We start from the raw sequence: 19,999 nt of genomic DNA, 5'->3' as shown, positions 1-19,999 counted from the left end.
TTAAGAGTCAGTTGACATCCTTGTGTTATAACACTTCCTGGCAGTATTAGTTTCTGCTCCAGTGTATCGCATACAGGGGTCTGTCCTCTGTTCTAGAAGTAAATGCTTCCAGAGGACCTAACTCGCCTGCTTGGCACTGTGACTGCCCCACTTAAACTAGTCCCCTAATGTTTGCAGAGTGAACACAAGCCTTACCTAGGATAAATGAGCCTTACTCATTAGGGCTCTTCAATAATTGAGAAATATGTGCCTATCAGGGTTGATTGTGTCCTTAAAGTATGGGAAGGAATGCTCCTGTGTAGACATTTGGATTGGATTTTCATTTCAAGTCTAGTCTGTTCCTGTAAAATTACTCCATGTGTGCATTTACCCTGCAAGGTCAGTCTGCTTTCAAGAACCCTCAAGGAAAGAATTTCAAGGCTTCTTCTTTCTTTCCCCTTTGATTAATTCTAACTACTAAATATCCACCTATTTTCTTTCACTGTACCTTGCCTGACATCACAATGTGTATTCCAACATTCGAATCTGAAATCAAAGGCAAGATAGTGGGGGTAAATCTGAATTAAATCTATCATGTTAATTACTGCTCCTAAATGGACCTTAACAGTTATCCGAATGAAACTTCTTGGAACAGACATTAAAAGAGAAAGAGAGCTGAGTTTACACATACAAGAGCGCATGCTACAAAACCTACAGTTTCTGCAGCGAGGACGGGAAAGATTTAAGGGGAAACCAACCAAGGTGTCCTCTCTGGATGATGACAGAGTGGAGAATCGGCCGTCACCGCCGTAGCTGGAATTCTGAGCGGCAAAGAAGACAGTGTAAGTGATGGGCCCTTTCTCACTCCTGCAAAGCACCACCAGTCTCGGTTAAGAGGCGACTATGCGATCACACAGCCAGACCAGTGTTAGTATTCCCGGACTGACGGGCAGCGAGAGAACTGACGTGCTCCGTGACAGCAGACACCTTTAGGGGCCTAAGCTTTGTTTTACATTCCAGTGTTTATGTCTCAGTGACGTCATGTGATTTAACTATTATCATTAGGGTTTCACTTTTTATATTTCAGTGTACCTGTTTATTATTATTTGTAACTACTAACTAAATCTCATGGTGGACTGTCTATAACCTCTTAGTCTAGACTTCCCGTGTTACTGGGTTGGCCAGAAAGTTCACTTGGGTTTTTCTGCCAGACAGTACGAACTTTTTGGCCAACCCAATACACCTCTTTGTCAGTAACTGAAATTCCACTTATTGCACAGTTTTCACCCTTTGGTCAGCTCAGCACGTCCGAGGGCTACAGCTCAGCTCTAAAGCTCCAGGGTGGCTTTGGAGGGAGGCGAGTGGAGCCTGAGGGAAGCGGCACACTCTTGCAGCTGAGAACCATCCACAGAAGGCTGGGCCCTGCCGTCGCCCTGTGGGGTCTCAACACACACTTTATAAAGAGAAGATCACACCAAGATTGTGGCTGGGGAGGTGGTGTGTGTGGCCGTTACAAGCATGCAGGCTTGGTTGCTTCGGGCATGTCAGACTCTTGGTGACCCCACAGACTGTTGCCCGCCAGGCTCCTCTGTCCATGGGATTCTCCAGGCAAGAACACCGGAGTGGGTTGCCGTGCCCTCCTCCAGGGGATCTTCCTGACCCAGGGATTGAACCCAGGTCTCTTACATCTCCTGCATGGCAGGCGGGTTCTTTAGCATTAGTGCCACCTGGGAAGCCCAAGGTGCCGCTTTAGATGTAGGCTATTTGGTACTTGGGGCATTCTATTTCCTGATTATTTATTAAATCGATTTTATATTCAATTTTGCTCTGCAGTGAACAGTTTGATAGTCAAGTTCTTTTCTATTTAATTTCTAGAGGCATTACTTGATCATGAAAGCACAAGGCGCACGTTTATTGTTTCGATATAGAAATGAAGGTTAAATAAGTGGATAATACGCAACACAGAGCTTGACACCAGCTGTACAGTCGAAACATGCTGCCAGCTACATGTTTGGGACGTTCTAGACAAGAATGTAATATTGGGTAGAAGTTGCACTAAGGAACTTCTAAAGTAACTTCCAACTCTAAACTATGAATCTTTGTGATCAACATCGTGGAATAACGCATCTAGGGTGGTAAGTTACTAACTAGTCAATTTAACCCCGACAAGCAGTCGGGGGCCATCAGCGTCCCTGTCCTGTGATGTCAGCACTAGACAGCCTGCAGGGATGCTGAGCACACAAAGCAAACTTGTCAACATCCCACGAGAACAGAATGGCTGCAACCTGCTTCTGTCTCCTGAGTGCTGTATTATTACCGAAAAGGAAAACAGAGCTCGAGAAAGTCCAAAAGCTGTCAGTGCAAAAAGCAACATAAAGGGGAAGACAGGGCCTTTAAAGTGGGAGGATCTTTTAGCTCGGAATGAGAAAAACTAGATGAAACAGAAGTGGATGCAATCCTTATAGGGATAAGGCAGTAAAACCTGATCAGCTAGTTTCAGAAAGCTAAGAGAGTGTTGCGTTTCTCCTTTGGAACCTTAAAATATTTTTAAAAGTGCATATAATATTTCTTAATAAAATATAACTAAGATAAATTTTAAAAATACTATTTTACACAACTAGCAAAATTTATTGCTGTTAATTCACTTTTTTGTGTCCAACTCTTTGTGACCCTATGGACCGTAGCCCACCAGGCTCCTCTGAATATAGGATTCTCCAGGCAAGAATACTGAAGAGCGTTGCCACGCCCTCCTCCAGGGGGTCTTCCTGACCCCGGGATTGAACCGGAGTCTCTTAGGTCTCCTGCATTGGCAGCTGGGTTCTTTACCACTAGTGCCACCTGGGAAGCCCCAAAAGTCCCTTGGACGCAAGCAGATCCAACCAGTCCATCCTAAAGGAGACAGTCCTGAGTGTTCATTGGAAGGACTGACGTTGAAGCTGAAACTCCAATACTTTGGCCACGTGATGCGAAGAGCTGACTCATTCGAAAAGACCCTGATGCTGGGAAAGATTGAAGGTGGGAGAAGAAGGGGACGACAGAGGATGAGATGGTTGGATGGCATCACTGACTCAATGGACATGAGTTTGAGTCAACTCTGGGAGTTGGTGATGGACAGGGAGGCCTAGCGTGCTGTGGTCCATGGGGTCACAAAGAGTTGGACACGACTGTGTGACTGAACTGAACTGAACAAGAAAATAAATGAAGTCAAGAAGAACAGGAAGATTTTAGATAATTTAATGTATAAGAGATGTGCAGCAGATCAGGAAAACTAAATTCAAATGTGCCCAGTTCAAGCACCTGAATTCCCAATGGCCTCCTTGACCAATCCCAAGGCCTCTCCCCTCATGTACAGCCCCTCTCTGCTTCTGTCCCGCTTCCCAGCCCAGAGCTGTGAGCACGCAAGCAGCAGTGTTTAGCAAAACACAGGCTGTAGTACATGTGTCTTTGAAATTACAAAGGATCAATGTGGAGAACTGTGAAAATGTCGAATTTAAGTGTATTTGAGAGCTGGATATAGTCATATGCACATCATACACATATACCCAGGGCAATAAAATAAAGAGAGAGCTAATATTTAATTCAACCTTTTAGTACCTAAGAGATCCATTTCAATATTGATCTCTTAAACTACCATTTAGAATGTTAGAAAACAAAGACCATTAACCAGTTGAAAAACATTAGCTTTCATTCTGTCATGCGCACACACAAAAGAGGACTATATAACACAGAAAAGAACCAAAGAAGCCTAAATTTAGCAGACTTTTAAAAAAAGGCTTTGCAGCAACCTGTTTGAGTTTTGCATCATGCACATTTACTATACGAACCCTGCCAGATCTTCTACTCAGGGACTGTGATCCATATAAGTCTCCATCATACCCATTTGTCTGTTTCAAGGAAGAAAAGGAGAGAAGCTGACATCAGTACACAAATGAAGAGACAGGGACAGATTGGCAAAGAAGAATTAGCCAGGTACAGACTGAGCTTTTGGAGTGGAGCGGATGGACACGCCCAGCAGAGCACATTTCCCAGCAGGCGCCCCACTGGCTCCATGCTTCTGAGCTGCAGCTCAGGAGAAGCCAGCCCTGTCCGGGGGTCAAAGCTGTCCTCTTAGTATCCCTGGAGACTACAAGGCACTCACTCAGGGATGGGAAGCAATGCCACGTCTTCGTGGAGTGAGTCGCACTTGTGTTCCAGTTTTGTGGTGGTACTGCGGGAATCCCAGCCTTCGAGAAGCCTGAATGCCAGCCAAGCAGGCTAATGCCTCCATCTGAGTCAACTAGTTTTCAGCTCTTGGTTCGGCATGACACGCTTAAAACTATGGCTCATTATGAAGCTGTGTTCAGAAGATTCAAAGAGAGCGGTCTACTCAATTCGTAATTAAATGCAAACGTTCATCATGGAAAATCTAATCTATAATATTAGGCTTTCATTCATCCAGTTTTCCTACTTTTTCAAAGTGAAATCTGAGGACGTATTTCATAATTTGTTCTCCAGGAAAAAAAAGAGAATGATTAAGAGTGTGTCTGTCTCCCTTTTCCTCCCAAGTCCTTGTCAAAGTTTGCTTGGGCTTCCACACCTGCTCTCATTCACCTATAAGGAAATTTCTGCTGCTTCAGGATGAGAACTGTCAGGTGTCAGGGACACAGCCACCTCTCGAGTCAGAAAAAGGAGGCGCAGCGGCTAAAAGTGGAAGGACATGCCCGGGGTCACACGTGAGTCCAGACTCCAAGCAGAAGCTCCGTCATGTGGCCTAAAGCAAGTTACTTCATCCACTGGAACTTCCACTGCTGTGGCTGTGAAAACATGCGGAGTCATAAATACTTTACAAGGCCCTTGTGGGGATTAAATTTGATTAAAACGAGTGATTAGATCAGGGCTGACTGTGAGGGATGTGCTGACCAGATGGGGAAGTCCCCAGCACACAGGAAGGACCAGGATATGTCTCCTTGTTGGAAGGGTGGGGGCAGGCAGACATACTCTGCAGCTGTGATGTTGACGAACAATAAATACACGGATTTCCAGATATTATAAAGCCAGGGTCAGGAAATCTTGACTTTAAAACTACGTATTTACTTGTGTTACAACTCAAAAGCAAGTCAATATGAGGTTTCCGAATGAGAAGGAGTATGTAGAAATCCTTCAAAAGTAAAATTTAAAACTATGAGTACATTAAAACATTTCTGAAATAAATTTGATAATAAAAAATCTTTGGAGGTTGGCAGACATTTTATTCAGCCTCCTTTTTTTCTCTTGCCTGATGAGATTATTTGAAATAATCTTAAATGTCAAGGACTTTACATTTCAGATCTCAATCTTATTCCTTTGATATCTGTTTAGAAACTAGTTTCTGGAAAAAAATTAATATAATATCGAAGGCTAGCATCAATCAATTTTAGGTGACTTTTACTTTGCTAATAAATAAGGAAGAAAACATACTGCATATATAAACCCTCTGGCTGTCCATTATTGCTTGTAACATACATACTGCTTTAGGTGAATTTTTCCTTTCCTCTTCTCTCTCTCCAGTCTAGCCTGCAGCATGAAGCAGAGCCGGGTGGGGGCTGAGAGGGCAAAGGCACTCCTTCAGTTCTCCCTGTCTTCTCTGGCCTTCCATGAAAATGCGGAAAAACCCTTCTTTGGAAAGCTTTGCGGAATGAATATCCACACTTCTCTGTTGTAATGAAATTCTGCCGCAGAGAACGTGTTCCTACAACATATCCTCCACACAGAGATCTCACTGACATCTCTAGAGCGAATCTCTCTGACCTTCTTAGCGAACGCACCACCTTTCTCCTCTTGGGTAGTTTTTCTGTGTTGAATTCAGGTCGGTGGAACCATTTTTAGTGGCATAAGAGGATAATAAGGCGAGTTGAAAATTAACTGTCACGACATTAGAACAAAAAGTCCACAGGAGGCATATGTTCACCTAGCTTTGCTCTACAGAAATTTTTTTCAGCTCTCTTCACTGCACAGACCCCCTGCATCCTGGTCGCCCCTTAGACATTGGAATCCCCAGAGGCCTGGGAATATGCATCTTAAGTTCGGGTCAATCTTGCATACAGTAACATTGGGAAGCACTACTCTTAAGAGAGAACGGAGTAAAGAGACATTTACCAACCTGCATTTTCTGGAAAAGGACGAGCAAGATACAAAAACAGATGCCCCATCAAAACCAACGAGTCTAATGGCAACTTCTAGTTAGTCATCTAATAACATGCAGTGCTGTCAAAGCACCAACCAATTCCACACATGACCATGCAAAAGGCAACTGTTATTAAATAGTTTTTTTTTTTTAATTAATGTATATGTGTGTTTAGTTGGTTATTCATGTCTGACCCTTTGTGATCCCATGGACGGTAGCCCGCCAGGCTCCTCTGTCCATGGGATTTCCCAGGCAAAGAATATTGGAGTGGGTAGCCAGTCCCTTCTCCAGGGGGTCTTCCCAACCTAAGGATTGAACCAGGGTTGCCTGCATTCCAGGCCGATACTTGACCATCTGTTTCTACTAAGTCAGAAGACAGAGCACCTTCAAGGGCATCAGAGATGGGAAACAAATAACGAAAGGCAAAATAAAAGCTCTGAATGGCACTCGATGCACTCAGTTGTTTTTGAAGTGGAGAAGAGCCGCTCCACGGGGAGGCTCTGGGGACAAATGTCTGTGCAGATGAGCTGTGCTGTGCCCTGTTACCACCTTAAGGGTAAACATGTATTTTAAAAATGGTAGTTTGCTAAATAATTTTTCAGCACAATGGGATGAATGAAGCACAAAATCCTTTTGGGAAAAAAATCCTTCAAGCAGAGAAGTGTATAATCCAATATAATTTCAGTGCTGAGTCACTTTAATGCTGAGTGTGATTAATGCTGGTGAGATTACATTTTTCTACCTTGGAGTGTAATTTAAATGTATAGGTTTACAGAAAGCATAAGCTGCAGAAACTCTTCTAGACAGATGTCAGAAGGGAAATGCTGAATTTAAAGGCTTTGTTTTGTTACTGGATTTGGGGTCTTTCTCAAAGAGCACTCTCTGGCCAAAGAGCCATCTGGGACATTTAATTTGAAAGGATACAGATTAGGAAATAATAAATTTTTCATTAGATAAAATGACTTTAAATTTAATCTGTTACAGGAAATGTAGAGGCTTGGGAATTCTTGATCTGATTTTGGGTTTCCTGCAAGAAGACCCTGTCTCTTCCATCTGGTGCCCACGGCTGTTACCCCAGAGCCTGCCTGGCAAACAGCGGTGCTCACAGGCTGCCTGGTGAGGGAGACGGTCAAGTGCCCACACCTGGACTCTGGACACCGGAGGAGGGGCAGAGCTGCAAGGAGGCTCTGGGAAGCATAGCTGCGGGCACGCCTGCCCTCTGGCCTCAGTCTCCAGGAAAGGACTGGAGGGGGGCACGTGTGTCTCTTCGCACAAAGATGAACTTGGCTTTTTAGATAAGCACCCACAATATTAGTGGACACACCACAGGTTATTATCTGCCAGGCCACACTATTCGGATCAGAGCACATCTCACCCAGGCGTAGGGGCCCCCGTACTCCAAGTCAGGCTGTGACTGTCGGAGGAAGGATGGAAGAGAAAAACAACAGAAGAGAGTTGTCCACAATCAGGTAAAAGCTAAGCACAATATAACAGAAACATAAAACAAAGCAAGCAATCTCGAAAATCTTAAAATTAATTTTCTTCATGACTTCTAGGATCTCATGTGTATTTACAAACGCAGTTACAATAGCATGGCAGCCACCATAAAATCCATTAACATTAAATAAAACCTCCATGGCAGATGTTGCTGTAATTCATGAAATCTGAAGAAGTTTGAACAATCCTGCTTCCTCCCCTACCTAGTGCCCGCCATTTACATTAGACAGAGTGTCAATAGATGCATCACTATCAATTTTTAAATAGAGAAAACTTAGACTTATGATATCTAAATCCAGATTTTCTGAGGATGTCCATACAAACACTAGAAAAAAAATTTCTTCCATTTTTAAGGGCTTATCATCACTGTGAATGGAATGAAGACGGCCTGTGTTTTGAGAAAGTCAGGAGATAAAAGATATGGTTTTTGAACTTTGCAAACTATAAAGATTTTCAAATATTAAAATATGTAAAACAGCAGAAATTGGTCCTATCCAGAGATGGACTGAGGCGAGCCGCCCTCAGGGGGCAGTGGGGAGCCTTGCTCGCCTACCACCCTGGAGAGACCAGAGCTTTGGGGCCCTGGAGGGGCTTGAGGGGTGATGCTCTCACAAAGCCCTGGCCCTGAGCAGCCTCCTCAATTGCTCTGGGCTTTTTCTATATTGATAAAAATAAGAAGGTTGCACTCTTATTCCCAGGATCCAGGTTCTCAAGGTCTGTGGTTTTTATCTTTAAAATCTTTAAGCTATTCCTTTAGATCAAGAGCATTATGGGAAAGCGTCAGGGAACATACCCCCCCGGCTAACGACAAACACCACCCACCACCAACTTTCCACTTTCTCCCCTCTCTTACTCAGCGTCCTAACTGTGGAGGTCCTCTAAAATTTTATATCCTAAAACAAACACACTTGATATCTTGGCAGAGACAGGTATCCAGCACAAAAGCTTAGCTCATTTCTGGTTAAAATCCTTAAAAATGAAATAAATGCTGTAAACAGCCAAACAGTAACGAATAGTACAATAGTTTTAAGCGGGCCAGGAAACCCTCTGAGAATCTTAAAGTGAACTGATTATTTTCCCAGAAAAATGCAAGTACATAAAAAATCTTGACTACAAGTTCAAGGAGTATCAAAGATGGAAAACGCTGTTTTGATAGAGAGATGTGAGCCCCCAAATAATCAGGTTTTGCTCTATTTCCATCAAAAGCTCCCTTGTGGACCTCCTCATGGTGTGGAGGCTAATGGTCATGTGAGTCCCATGCTCACATGCTCACCCTCCTCCTCCTTAAAAAAGTGTCCTCTTCACTTGGTTTTAAGGACCTGATCTCCTCCTGGGTCTGCTCAGCTGTGATTTCTGTCCCTTGACTACAGAGTCTGTAAACTGAGTTCTACGCTGATACTGTTTGCGTTACATGAATCTTACTTCCTCTTGGATGAATCATGTCACAGGACAGATGAGGAATTTACAAGTAGGTGGCTAAGGAGAAAGTTTCAAATAGAAAGGAAGCTCTTTGACTTCACTTTTAAACTGTAACTTTCTGGCAAGGTCACCATGTATCTGCTTTTGGCACTTTAAGGACAATGACCACTGCTAACACCAGAGCAACAATATACAGCCGTCCTTCAGCATCTGTCGGGGGGCGGTGGTCAGTTCCAGGACCCCCCCAGACACCAGCATCTGCACATGCTCCAGTTCCTAATTCAAAATTGCCTGGCTTTTGCATATAACCCATCACACCCTCCTGTATACGTTCATCATCTCTAGATTCCCTACAACACCCAACACAATGTAAATGCTATGTTGTTGTCGTTCAGACGCAAAGTCACAAAGTCATGTCTGACTCTTTGCTATGTGAATAGTTGTAAATACAATGTCAAATGCTATGTAAATAGTTGCCAGTGCGGCAAATTCAAGCTTTGCTTTTTCGCAAATCTCTGGAAATTTTTCTCCTTGACTATTTTTAATCTCTGGTTGGTTGGATCATGCAGAACTTGGGGATAAGAAAGGCGAACTGTTATCACCTTTGTAGTTTTCTGTTATAAACAGCCGAATTAAATGCACATTTAGTGGGAATATAAGAAGGCTAGGAGTGATATCATAACTTAGTCATCACAGTGATTAAAAGCGAGCCTTCTGCTCCATACAGCCCTTCAGTAAAATGAGAGGCTGTGTTGAGACTGAATTATTACCAGGGAGATGCAGCTTTAACCCAGTGGCAAATGACACTGACTCTGTGTCGGAGCAAATTCTAGGAGATGGTGAAGGACAGGGAAGCCTGGCGTGCTGCAGCCTATGGGGTCGCAAAGAGTTGGGCACGAATGAGCGACTGAACATCAACAAATGACAATGACATGCTGAGTTTAACTCGTTGAGTAGAAGAACCAATAAGCCAAACACATTTTCTCTATGTAACTTCCCAAAGCACACCATGTTTTCAAGTATAATTAAGATTTTTGGAATGTTTAAGGAAGGATGTGTATTTCTGTTTATCAACCATCAAGCTGTCCGTGATGCAGAGATTTCATTATAGTTGATGAAAGGGAAGGCTGCCGAAGGCCCCGGGCTGGATAGACTCAACGTGCTCCAACTTTTTACCAGGCAGCTCACAGCAGCTTTCAAGGAGCCATGCAAAGCATCACTGCATAACAGCTACTTTAACTTGTTGTTACTTCACTGAGATTCCAACTGGATGGGAGCCTGCACTTCTGTAAGGACAGAATGTGTCTTCATGCTCCTCTCATCATACTAGCAATGAGACGACCTGATCTAAATGGGGCAGTTTGGTGACATGGACCCAACATGAAAAAACGATGACTTCCACATTGAGGAGAAAGACACAATGCATCAATCAACTCTCTGCATCATAAAGAAACATCCCAACGTTGGACAAATTTTAAATAAGCATCTTGACAATGAACGAGGACTTTGAACGCAGGGGTGGGAGGACACGGACCACGGACGCAGACTGTACCATGCAAACCCAACCATCCTGGTTACTGACCCTCAGGCTTCCACGGCTACCCACTGACATGCGCTCATCTTCATCAGACGCCTAGTGAAAGAAAGACGGAAACAACCGTGAGGAGATATGGTAACAGACATGAGACGCCCAGCTCTCAGAGGAGAGCGGCTGACCTGACACATGGCCGGGGGGCAGGTCAGGCCCCTCTGAGAATCTCAGTGCCCATGAACCTGTGTGCTCCCCAAAAGGGCTCTGCTTGTGCAAAGTATCACAGGACTGTTTCTGGATAACATGGCTTTACATTAACTTCATTAAAGTGGTGTTGTTCACTTCGCTGGTTATGTACAAATATATAGCTTCATGCACACGACTGCAAATTATTCATGAGTATTCAACAGCAAAGAAAGCACTAAAACTGTAATGAACATATTAATACTCGTTAAAACATTCATAAATACTGAGGAAATTTTCAAAGTTTCCTCTCACCAAAGTCAAGTCAAAATGCTAAAAGCTGAGTTCACAGTCTTTGTATCGGTAATTGTATCAGTGTTAATTTCTTAGATATAGATAGAGACACAGATCTGTAGACAGATATATATACTTATAGATAGGTGGGTGGATAGAGAGATAATTAACGTTATTCCAGCCACTAGAACAGCCAAGCAGACTTGAGCCGAAACGCTGAGGTAACGGAGGAAGGCAGTACTGACCGACGTGTTTCTTCTGGATCTGTGAGAGTAGCGTTCACTGTCTTCCTACCAAAGCAATGAGGAGACAGCACAGAAAGGTTAGAGGCAGACAGGAGAAGCCCTAAGACCGTCCAACCGCGTCTCAATACAGTATTTCTGATATAAATGTCAAACAAATATTTACTTTGCTTAAAGGCCTCAATTAAACCACTGGGGGAAAATGTTTTCTTCTAAAGCAGGTGGGGGTGGAGGCTGGAACTTGAGCACACAAATCATTGGGATGTTTCATTCTGGCTTTAAAAACAAGCATGTGTTCGGTGAAAAGCAGGCTCTTTTTTTTTTTTTTTTTCCCTAATCGAATCTGGTGCATTTAAATCAACCTACTTTTGACATTTAAAACCTACTCACTTCTGTTCAGGAATCAGAGAAGAAACCGTTTCTGCAAGAGATCCAACGCGGACGCCACCCTATCTACTATCTTCACTGCATCCTAAGATGTTTCATTTTGCATCTGGACTTCTCTGAAGTCGAGGCATACCTTATAATCAAAGCTGCTCACAATTATAATTAGCATTTTCTTTCTCAGTGGCATATAAAACACTGACACCTCTTTTAACTGTGTCTTAAGATTTGTTAAATTTATACCTATGCCGTATAAGCGTTAAAATGATGGTTTACACATAACAGAGGTTGAAGTTAATTGTTTAAATAGAGGAATTGTGTGCTCTTTGTATTTCAACAGCTGTTTTCTTTCATATTATACACAGATCTCTAAGATGTAGGTAATTTTCTATTTCCTTGGATCATTTTATGTATAAGGGACATTTAATGGGACAGCTGCATACTGGCCTGGTTCTCAAAGGCTGGAAGGATGCGATGATGTCTGTGAGGCCAGCAAGCAAGGTGACAAGGACAAGGAGAGGTGGGGGGCACTCGGGGGTGAACTGATGACCAGTGGACGGCCCTCAGAGCTCACCCCCCTTCCAGAGCCTCCCACTGTGGGGCAACATCTCCACCCGAAAGGCTTGTAAGGACGGGGGGTGGTATCGTGAAGGGCAGGCCAGCTCTTAAATGACAAAGGACAGATAAGTTGTGCCAGGAAACAGGGTGAGAAGCTAAAGGAATTTTCTCCCCCGAGAACCATGGTTTCTCAGGGACAGTGCACGAGGTGAGCAGGGCCCAGCAGTGAAGGATAAAGGTCGGAAGGAGAGTGGCCGGGCCGCTGACTGCAATTGGGAATGGAGACCACACAGCACAATGCTTCCTCTGGCTTCTGGCTAGAGCTGCTGGCTAGGCCGGCTGGTCACAGGAAGGTTCTCACACTGGGGGGCCCTGGTCCAGCCTGAGTGTCCCCAGGGGGGATCCTGCTAAAAGGAGAGGGGGCGGTGGGGGCGGGGGGTGGTGGGCAGGCCAGGGGGGATCCTGCTGAAAGGAGATGGGGTGGAGACCCCCCATGCTAGCCTGGGGGGCTCCAGGAGCCAGCCACCTCACCAGACGCCTGGCCAGACCTTTTCTAAGCAGCCTTCACAGGGGCTGTAAACAAGCAGACCAGATGCAAACATCCCCGGAAGGCAGCCTCTCAGTATTAAATTAGGGGGCAGCCAGGTTCTAGCTATGCAATTACAGTGTGGGAGAATGAAATCACAAACCGTTTCAAGCTTTGAAAAATCATATTTGAGGCCTACCATCCATTGCTCGATGTCGCCCCATTTTGTATCCAGCCCATAATATTTCTGTAGACAGAAGGGAAAGAAGATGAGGCAAGAAGTGACACGCACTCTGAGTAGGACACTGTTCCGACATGCATTTCCAAGCCCCAAGGTCAAGGGAACATGCCGAGGCAACGCGAGTTAGAACAGGCAGGGCTCTGCGGGGGGGCTGCAGACCCCCATGCCACCTGTGAGCCCAGAAAGATGACCCTCCCCACCCGGGAAGACAGGCCAGGACAAAGCATTGCTGGGGTGAGGGGGAGACCTCCGTAGAGACCAGGAATTTCAACAGCCCGGCAGCACGATGAGCCCCTCTGTCAAGCTGGTTGTGCCCTCAGAGAAAATGTACTGCAGCAATAAAACACTGTGTGTGTGTGTGCGTGTGTGCACGTGTGCGTGTGCTCAGTGGCTCAGTCGTGTCCGGCTCTTTTCCACCCCTGTTTAAGAGAAGCCAAACTGGAGAGCCATTTCTCTGTTGCTACAACAGGGATGAGAAAACCAGAGGAAAGGGGTAGAAATGATGTCCTGAGCCCTAGATTTCTGATACACTTGCTCCAGCCATCTGATATCTATGCTAAATTTAGGCCCTCGAGAATTTCTGGGCTGTGGACGTCTTTATCATATGCTGCTAATGGCAAGATGGCCAAGCAGCCTGTTGTAGAAGAGGTCTTGATACAGGGAAAAAAACACACAAACAACTGTTGGGCTTTTTCTTTAGCCAATATCTCCATGCTTTCACCTTGCGTATCTAAACTGCAGCTGCCCAAGTGAGAATTACAAAAGCAGATTCAGGATGGCTGCTACTGTCGCCAAAATATAGCAATTCCCAATTTAGGTGGGAGCCCCGGTGGAGTCCCAAATAAAGGGGCTTTGCTTTTCTCCTCACTTTTCCCTTGATTTCCAATAAGAAAACCAAGAAACCACCATCTAAACCTTCGTATCGTATAACACAGAGATGATTTTCCTTTTGCACACGAAAAACTTAAAATCAGAGGGAAAACACTGCATGTGAGAAGTGCACGACAGCACTTGAAATGGTTTTACAATGACCCAAACAGGCTGCTGCTGTTATACTTGGCTTTATATTTGGTTTAGTTTCTGTTTATTTTGAAAGTCAGCCAGATTTAACACATACGGCCCTTCAATGGTCTCGCCCCTTTCTCTTAGGAATGGTGGTAAGTAGAAAACTTGAAGAAGAAAATTAGGAGAGAACTTACCAGTGCTTTAAAAGTCCAACCAATATAGAACCTGAGCCGCTAAAGCACATGAGCCACTTTTCTGTAAGTTCCTTCCCTTAGACTATAAATTGAGAAGGGAAATACTTCCCACAGTCATGTTTCAGCAACAGCGTAAGTTAAACACAACAGCTTCAAGCTATTTTGCGTTCAAATCATGCCAGCCCCGCTTCCAGCGTCAAGCTCCAGGTATAAAAAGTTCGATGCCATCAACCCTCCTTCATCTCATGCCTTGACTACAAAGATAGAAAATGTGGCTTTTAAAAAGGAACGGGCCTACAGAATCTGACAAAAAAGTAAATTCCTAAAGAGGTCTGCATTATCCGTTTTTCTATTTCTGTCTTTTCCTTTTTGGCCAATTCTATACCCATATCAAATATTGCATTCTACCTGTCGCACTTTTTAGGACAAAAATAAGAACCAGTATTTAAAATCCTCCGTTGAGTTCACAGGTGGCCTTATAAACAGCTGCGGTAAGTCTAGCTACGTTTCCAAGCCATCCGTGGGGAGAGGACGCCCCTGGAAAAGCGCGGTTAAGGAGTCGTCCTGGTGTTAGTACCAGGGGCGGCACAGCAAGCTCTAGGAAGTGCACGACACCGCACGCAGGCTGTGAGGAGCCGGTGAGCCATGCAGAGGGAAGCAAGAGCCAGACGGGCACACAAGTGCTTGACTTTCAGAAACAGCTTTGATTCAACACAAGAGAAACTGTGATGGAGACAGCCCACGGGCTGTCACCAAACCTTACTGCCTCCTCCTCCTGCGTCCCGGGTCACGTCTTTATTATAATAATGGACATCTGCTTTTCTGTGGAGGGCTCCCTGAGCTCCCTTTAGTTGTGTGTGCTGGGTGTGCGTGCTGTGCTAAGTCGCCTCAGTCATGTCCGACTGTAGCCCTCCAGGCTCCTCTGTCCATGGGATTCTCCAGGCAAGAACACTGGGCACTGCTGTGCCCTCCTCCAGGGGACCTTCCCGACCCAGGGCTCGAACCCAGGTCTCTTGCATCTCCTGCATTGGCAGGTGGGTTCTTTACCACTAAGGGCCACCTGGGACACCTGTACTGTGTGACACATGACCATTCTGACAAGGTTCTAACAGCGTATCCGGTAGTGAGGAGGAGATATTCTTGATCCAGCACCAGATGGGAATGAGCCAAGTAGAAACGACCAGAGAGGAGTCCCTGTCTAGGTTTTAGTTGACTGCGTCCTATTCCGTCGGTTACCGTGACGGTTCCCAGCCTTGCCTTTCACCTGTGAAATTCTGACCTGGATTCTCTATGTGTGGTTTGGAACTCTAGCCTCAGTATACAGTTCCAAGTGGACTCTGCAAAAACTAACAAAGTTCTAATAGATCTTGGCACCTTCTTAACTGGTTTCTTGACACTTTGGGGGATAATATTTATGCAGAGTGAGAGGGGCAGGGGGGAAGGCAATGTGGAACTGCAGCTGGTAAAGGAATCCAGAAACAATTTTTTTATTTCAAAATTAACACTGCATTTAATTAATATTCTTATAAAGTGCCAGGTGGCTCCTGGAGGGCTAGTGAAGGCTGAGGAGACAAGTGCAGAAGGAAACGGAGATGTTACTCATTTTGTTTGTCTGGTATACACTTCTTAGAACTCTAAATCCTGGTGAACGGGCATTTTCATTGAATACCAAATGGAAATTTGGGAAATTGCTACTTGAGGCAATTCGGACTCTCCAGAGAAGGTTATGACTCTAAAGAAATCAGAAGTGGCTCCGGGTTGGGGCCTAACCAGACAGCAGCCCCAGGAGCCGGAGCCTCTGGAAATTTAAACACACTCATGTTCTGTGTTTAAAGGGCTTGCATTTTCTAACCCATGAGATTAGGTTACCTTGTTGATTTTCTTAGCTGCTCTCAAAGATAACTATGACTCTTCTTTATAAACTAAATATGTTTGTAAACAAGAAATTATTTCAATTCATTTATGGGAAAGACTCCCTGTAAACACTTTTCTATAAATTCTCAGGGAACCGTTCGCACCTTCCTTCATATTGCTGGATCAGGAGTCACTGACTTGGTTGTTTTTATTTTCTGCAGCGGGACAGCTCAGCGCATTTATTTCTAAACCTCACTGCCTTTACAAAATACCCTTAGGAAACAGAGATGCATGGTAGCACTCTGAATATTAGGGATGGAAGGCAGGTTTGTTTTAAGCTACTGGGTTTTATTGTTATACCATCATTTTCTTCTTTTACTCAGTTTTAATTCAGTATGTAATAATCTCAACGTATAGCAACATGTACTGAAAATTTCAACACTTACTATTAATAATAAAATTATATACAAGGATACTCTTTCTTTTCAAATGTCTGATTCTAAACGGTTTTCCAGACTCTAAAGTGTGATTTAGTCTTAATTTTTTTCTTAAAGAAACAATTTTCCAATTTCTTGAGAAAAATGGAGATAGTAAAAGCATTCAGTACACAGACATGTGCGTTGACGGCTGCTTTTCGTGGGGGCTGATGTGAACACCTATGCATTCATGCTCAAACCAATTCACGAGTATGACAGTGAAAGAAGCAGTAAGAACTTTAATGAGTTCTCAATCAAAGGCGTTATTTCTGAAAGGCGACCAGGTCCTTGGCAAGGGAAAAAGAGTACATGCAAATCAGAAAATAAATATGGAAGAGCCTACCTTTTGAACCTGATAGATCTTCAGAGAAGGGCAAAAGAAATCGGGAAAGAAACACAAAATCCAGTTACAGAAGTAGAAAAATCAGAAAGAAAGGTTCTGTAAGGATCTAGAAATATGAATAAAAGCCACATTGAAACAAAGCAAAAACTGGTAAAACGGGAATGAAAAAAACTCTCTTGTAGTCTCATCGAAATAATCAGTAATTTCATAACAGATCTTACATTCTATTTTAGTTACGTTGATGAAGTATAGGCACGTCCACACAAGTCTATGAGAGTCCTGTTATTAGTCTGATGCAAAAGTTTGTGTTAACTAATACCACTAATGGGAAAAAGAACTTCATCCTCAACATAAAATTTCTTTTCACATGACCAAAGTGTAGCAAAGAAGTACAGAAATTTAATTGGAAAGTCAGCTGGTCAGATTCCCAAAGAGTTAGGAAACATTCTTTCATGTTTGGATCCATGCAGATACAAATCAGGAAAACTTCCGCCAAACAGACTGATCGCGAGGATATAACTGAAACACATTTTGAAACGCTTATTATCATACTGGGACATACTAGCTTGCTCTAGAGGTTTCTCCTAATTTTGTAGTAATCCCTAGGTAAGACTGAGATGCCTATTCCATCACTCATTCACTCATTCATTCTTCATTCACCCAACAAAACTGCCGAGCATGGCCCAAGGCATTGCTACAGCTGTAAGACTTCAGACCCCACGCTTCCAGTCCTACAGAGGTGAGCAGATGTCAATATACCCAACACCTGTACTGCATTAAATGTTAGTCTCCAACAGAAATGTTGATCAGGTCAGTAACAACAAGAGACATGCCATGATCATCAGATCGCCTGGTCATCACACCAGAATTTTTTTCCCATTAGTTTAGGCTCTGAGACAGAGTTGAAGTTTCACTTAGATTTCCCAAAGAACATCTGCATATTCTCCCTAATAAATCCATTAAGAAGGAGCTCATAGTTCTCTGAGATAGCCCCAAAGCACAGCCACGCAGTCGGTTCTTAGCATCCGCAGGGGTGAAGAGAACGTCTGAACCATTCAGCTGCAAGGCTGGGGCTGCCTGCACCACCTGGATGGATCGCCAGCCTGCTCCCAGCCCCCGTGTCCTCAGGGTCTGCTAGGCCTTGCTAACAGACCCAGCTCCTCCAGCACCGGGGTGGGGGGACACTCGGCTCACCTCTGCTCTGTGTGCCCTCTCCATGCTGGCCTTGGAGGGGCCCAGGCACCAGCATGGCTTCAGCCACCACCCACCTCCAACACCTTCCAGTGATGTCGTCAGCTTCCTGCTCTCATGAGCCTTCAGGGACCTCACTGCTCTCCAGGCGTTCACAGGCTCCGTCCGCCTGCCGCCAAGCCCACCTCCATGTCAAGGAAGGCCTTGGCCCTGCTCAGAAGCAGCGGTGTGGTGGCTCGCCACCACACGGAAAGAGGGGTCGTGTTTCTCAATTTTTATACCGAAATACCAATGCTACAGGTTAAACACGGGTCTTCCAAAGCATATTCATTTCCACTTCATCAACAACTTAAAATGCCAGTGCTGACAGATTGTGTAACACAGATTGTGGGGCCGGATCTAATTATAGGCAGGCCCAGAGACGTGATACGCGAAGGGGAGACCCAGGAGTATGCCTGCATGCCATCCTCGCTATTAAAAGCATGGCCCCAAACCTGAAAGCCGTCTGCCTCCTCTCTCCAGATGGGCACACCTGTGCACACCCCCCAGCCCTGGACTTGGGTCACGTTAAGAATCAGCCAGACCAACAGCTGCTGTTCGTGTCTCTCTAGCACAAGGGCGGACACCACGGTCTGTTCTGTGTTCCCATGACGTGCCCCGAATCAGCACCAAGGGAAAAAAACTGGTTTTCCAAGGTGTGCTTCCGCTTGTGAACCGCTGAGGATTACGTGGGTGTTTGCACTCCCGTGCTGCATGAGTGCCAGCGTGCGCCCTGCTGGTGTTAATCCCAAGGTCAACATACTGGTGAGGCCCTTTGTTGCCACCGGTGATGACACGCCTGCTTTGGAGGCAGAGGGTGAGGATGACAGGCTCTGCAGCTTTTTCGGTTCTAGGTTTGAATCTTGGCTCGGCCACCTTCTCAGCTTCTGTATAATTAAGGCCTGCTTTCCTCACCTGTCAATAAAACCCGGAGAGACCCTGTTCCAGACGGTGAGGGCACCCAAGCCCAGCACCACCACACTCCAGGGGGCTCCGGGAGGTCCCTGCCGACCCCCTGCCCCACCCCAGTCCGCTTTGACTATTAATACATATCCACGTGTTTTATCTTAAACCTTCCAAATCCCTTAGTTGAGGAACTAGACAGAAACGGTCCGTGGCAATGCTCTCCTGCCCCAAGGACGCTGGATTTATGCACGCGAAGCTGTCCTTGGTGTGAGTGAGCGCTCGTAGGCTCACAGGTTGATACAAACCTCGGGCCGAGCCAGGGCCCCCATCTGCGCTCCAGCCTCCGCCATCCAGCTCTCCGCCCACAGCCTCCTTGCCCGCCCTGCCTTTCTCCACCAGCAGCTTCTTCACTCGGTGTCCACACTCGCTGTGCTGACCAGAGTTAGTTCCTCTGCTTCCTCCCTGACACATGCAGGGCCCCCCACTCAGGGTGTCCTTCTGCACCCAGATAATTCGCAGCGTGGGGTGCGGACGCCAGGCACGTGGTCTGACCCCGAGAAAGGCGTGCGTTCAGCAGAGAAGGCACCCTCGCAGTCTCCTTGGCCTGTCCCTGAGCTCACGGCAGGAAGAAGGGTCCCGCAGAGGAGACCCACACAGGGCTCATTTAAAAAGGTGACGTTTACCTAAGGTACCTTCCATGCAGTGAAGGTGAGCTTTCCTCTGGGTCCTCGCATTCAGACCCACCTGCCCTGGACACCCGTTCCCACGTCTGAAAGCGTCCCTGCGGGGGCTGAATGCTAAGAACCCCCTGGTCAGCGTACTGCTTTCGTGCAAGACCTTCCCCGGAACCTGAGTCACAACAACACCGTTTCACCCTGTGACCACGTATGTGTCTCTACTGTAAGAATACAGAGTTTCCGTACAAACTGCTACATAAAGAATGGATAAACAAGGTCCTACTGTGTACCACAGGGAGCTATAATCAGATCCTATGA

The 19,999-nt window shown here is 45.3% G+C and overlaps 1 protein-coding gene across 50 annotated transcripts in view; it reads right to left on the bottom strand.

The window, feature by feature from the left end:
* The window catches only part of LRRFIP1 (LRR binding FLII interacting protein 1), a 161,590-nt gene that overhangs the window by 48,447 nt on the left and 93,144 nt on the right, over positions 1 to 19,999 (bottom strand). For 14 of the 50 annotated variants that reach the window (XM_025289251.3, XM_025289253.3, XM_025289209.3 and 11 more), the window contains exons 3-9: positions 16,869 to 16,886; positions 12,955 to 13,002; positions 11,291 to 11,335; positions 10,620 to 10,670; positions 7,497 to 7,535; positions 3,804 to 3,863; positions 738 to 800 (exon numbers count right to left, since the gene is read on the bottom strand). The exons of 5 other annotated variants lie outside the window; for them this stretch is intronic. In XM_025289251.3, the coding sequence (XP_025145036.3) occupies positions 738 to 800; positions 3,804 to 3,863; positions 7,497 to 7,535; positions 10,620 to 10,670; positions 11,291 to 11,335; positions 12,955 to 13,002; positions 16,869 to 16,886 (324 nt within the window). The remainder of the gene's footprint in view (positions 1 to 737; positions 801 to 3,803; positions 3,864 to 7,496; positions 7,536 to 10,619; positions 10,671 to 11,290; positions 11,336 to 12,954; positions 13,003 to 16,868; positions 16,887 to 19,999) is intronic. 31 more of the 50 variants (XM_025289219.3, XM_025289225.3, XM_044945355.2 and 28 more) reach the window with 12 other exon arrangements.

The sequence above is a fragment of the Bubalus bubalis genome, chromosome 6, assembly GCF_019923935.1.
Source record: "Bubalus bubalis isolate 160015118507 breed Murrah chromosome 6, NDDB_SH_1, whole genome shotgun sequence".
NCBI classification, from domain to species: domain Eukaryota; kingdom Metazoa; phylum Chordata; class Mammalia; order Artiodactyla; family Bovidae; genus Bubalus; species Bubalus bubalis.
This window is presented reverse-complemented; position numbering and strand designations above follow the sequence as displayed.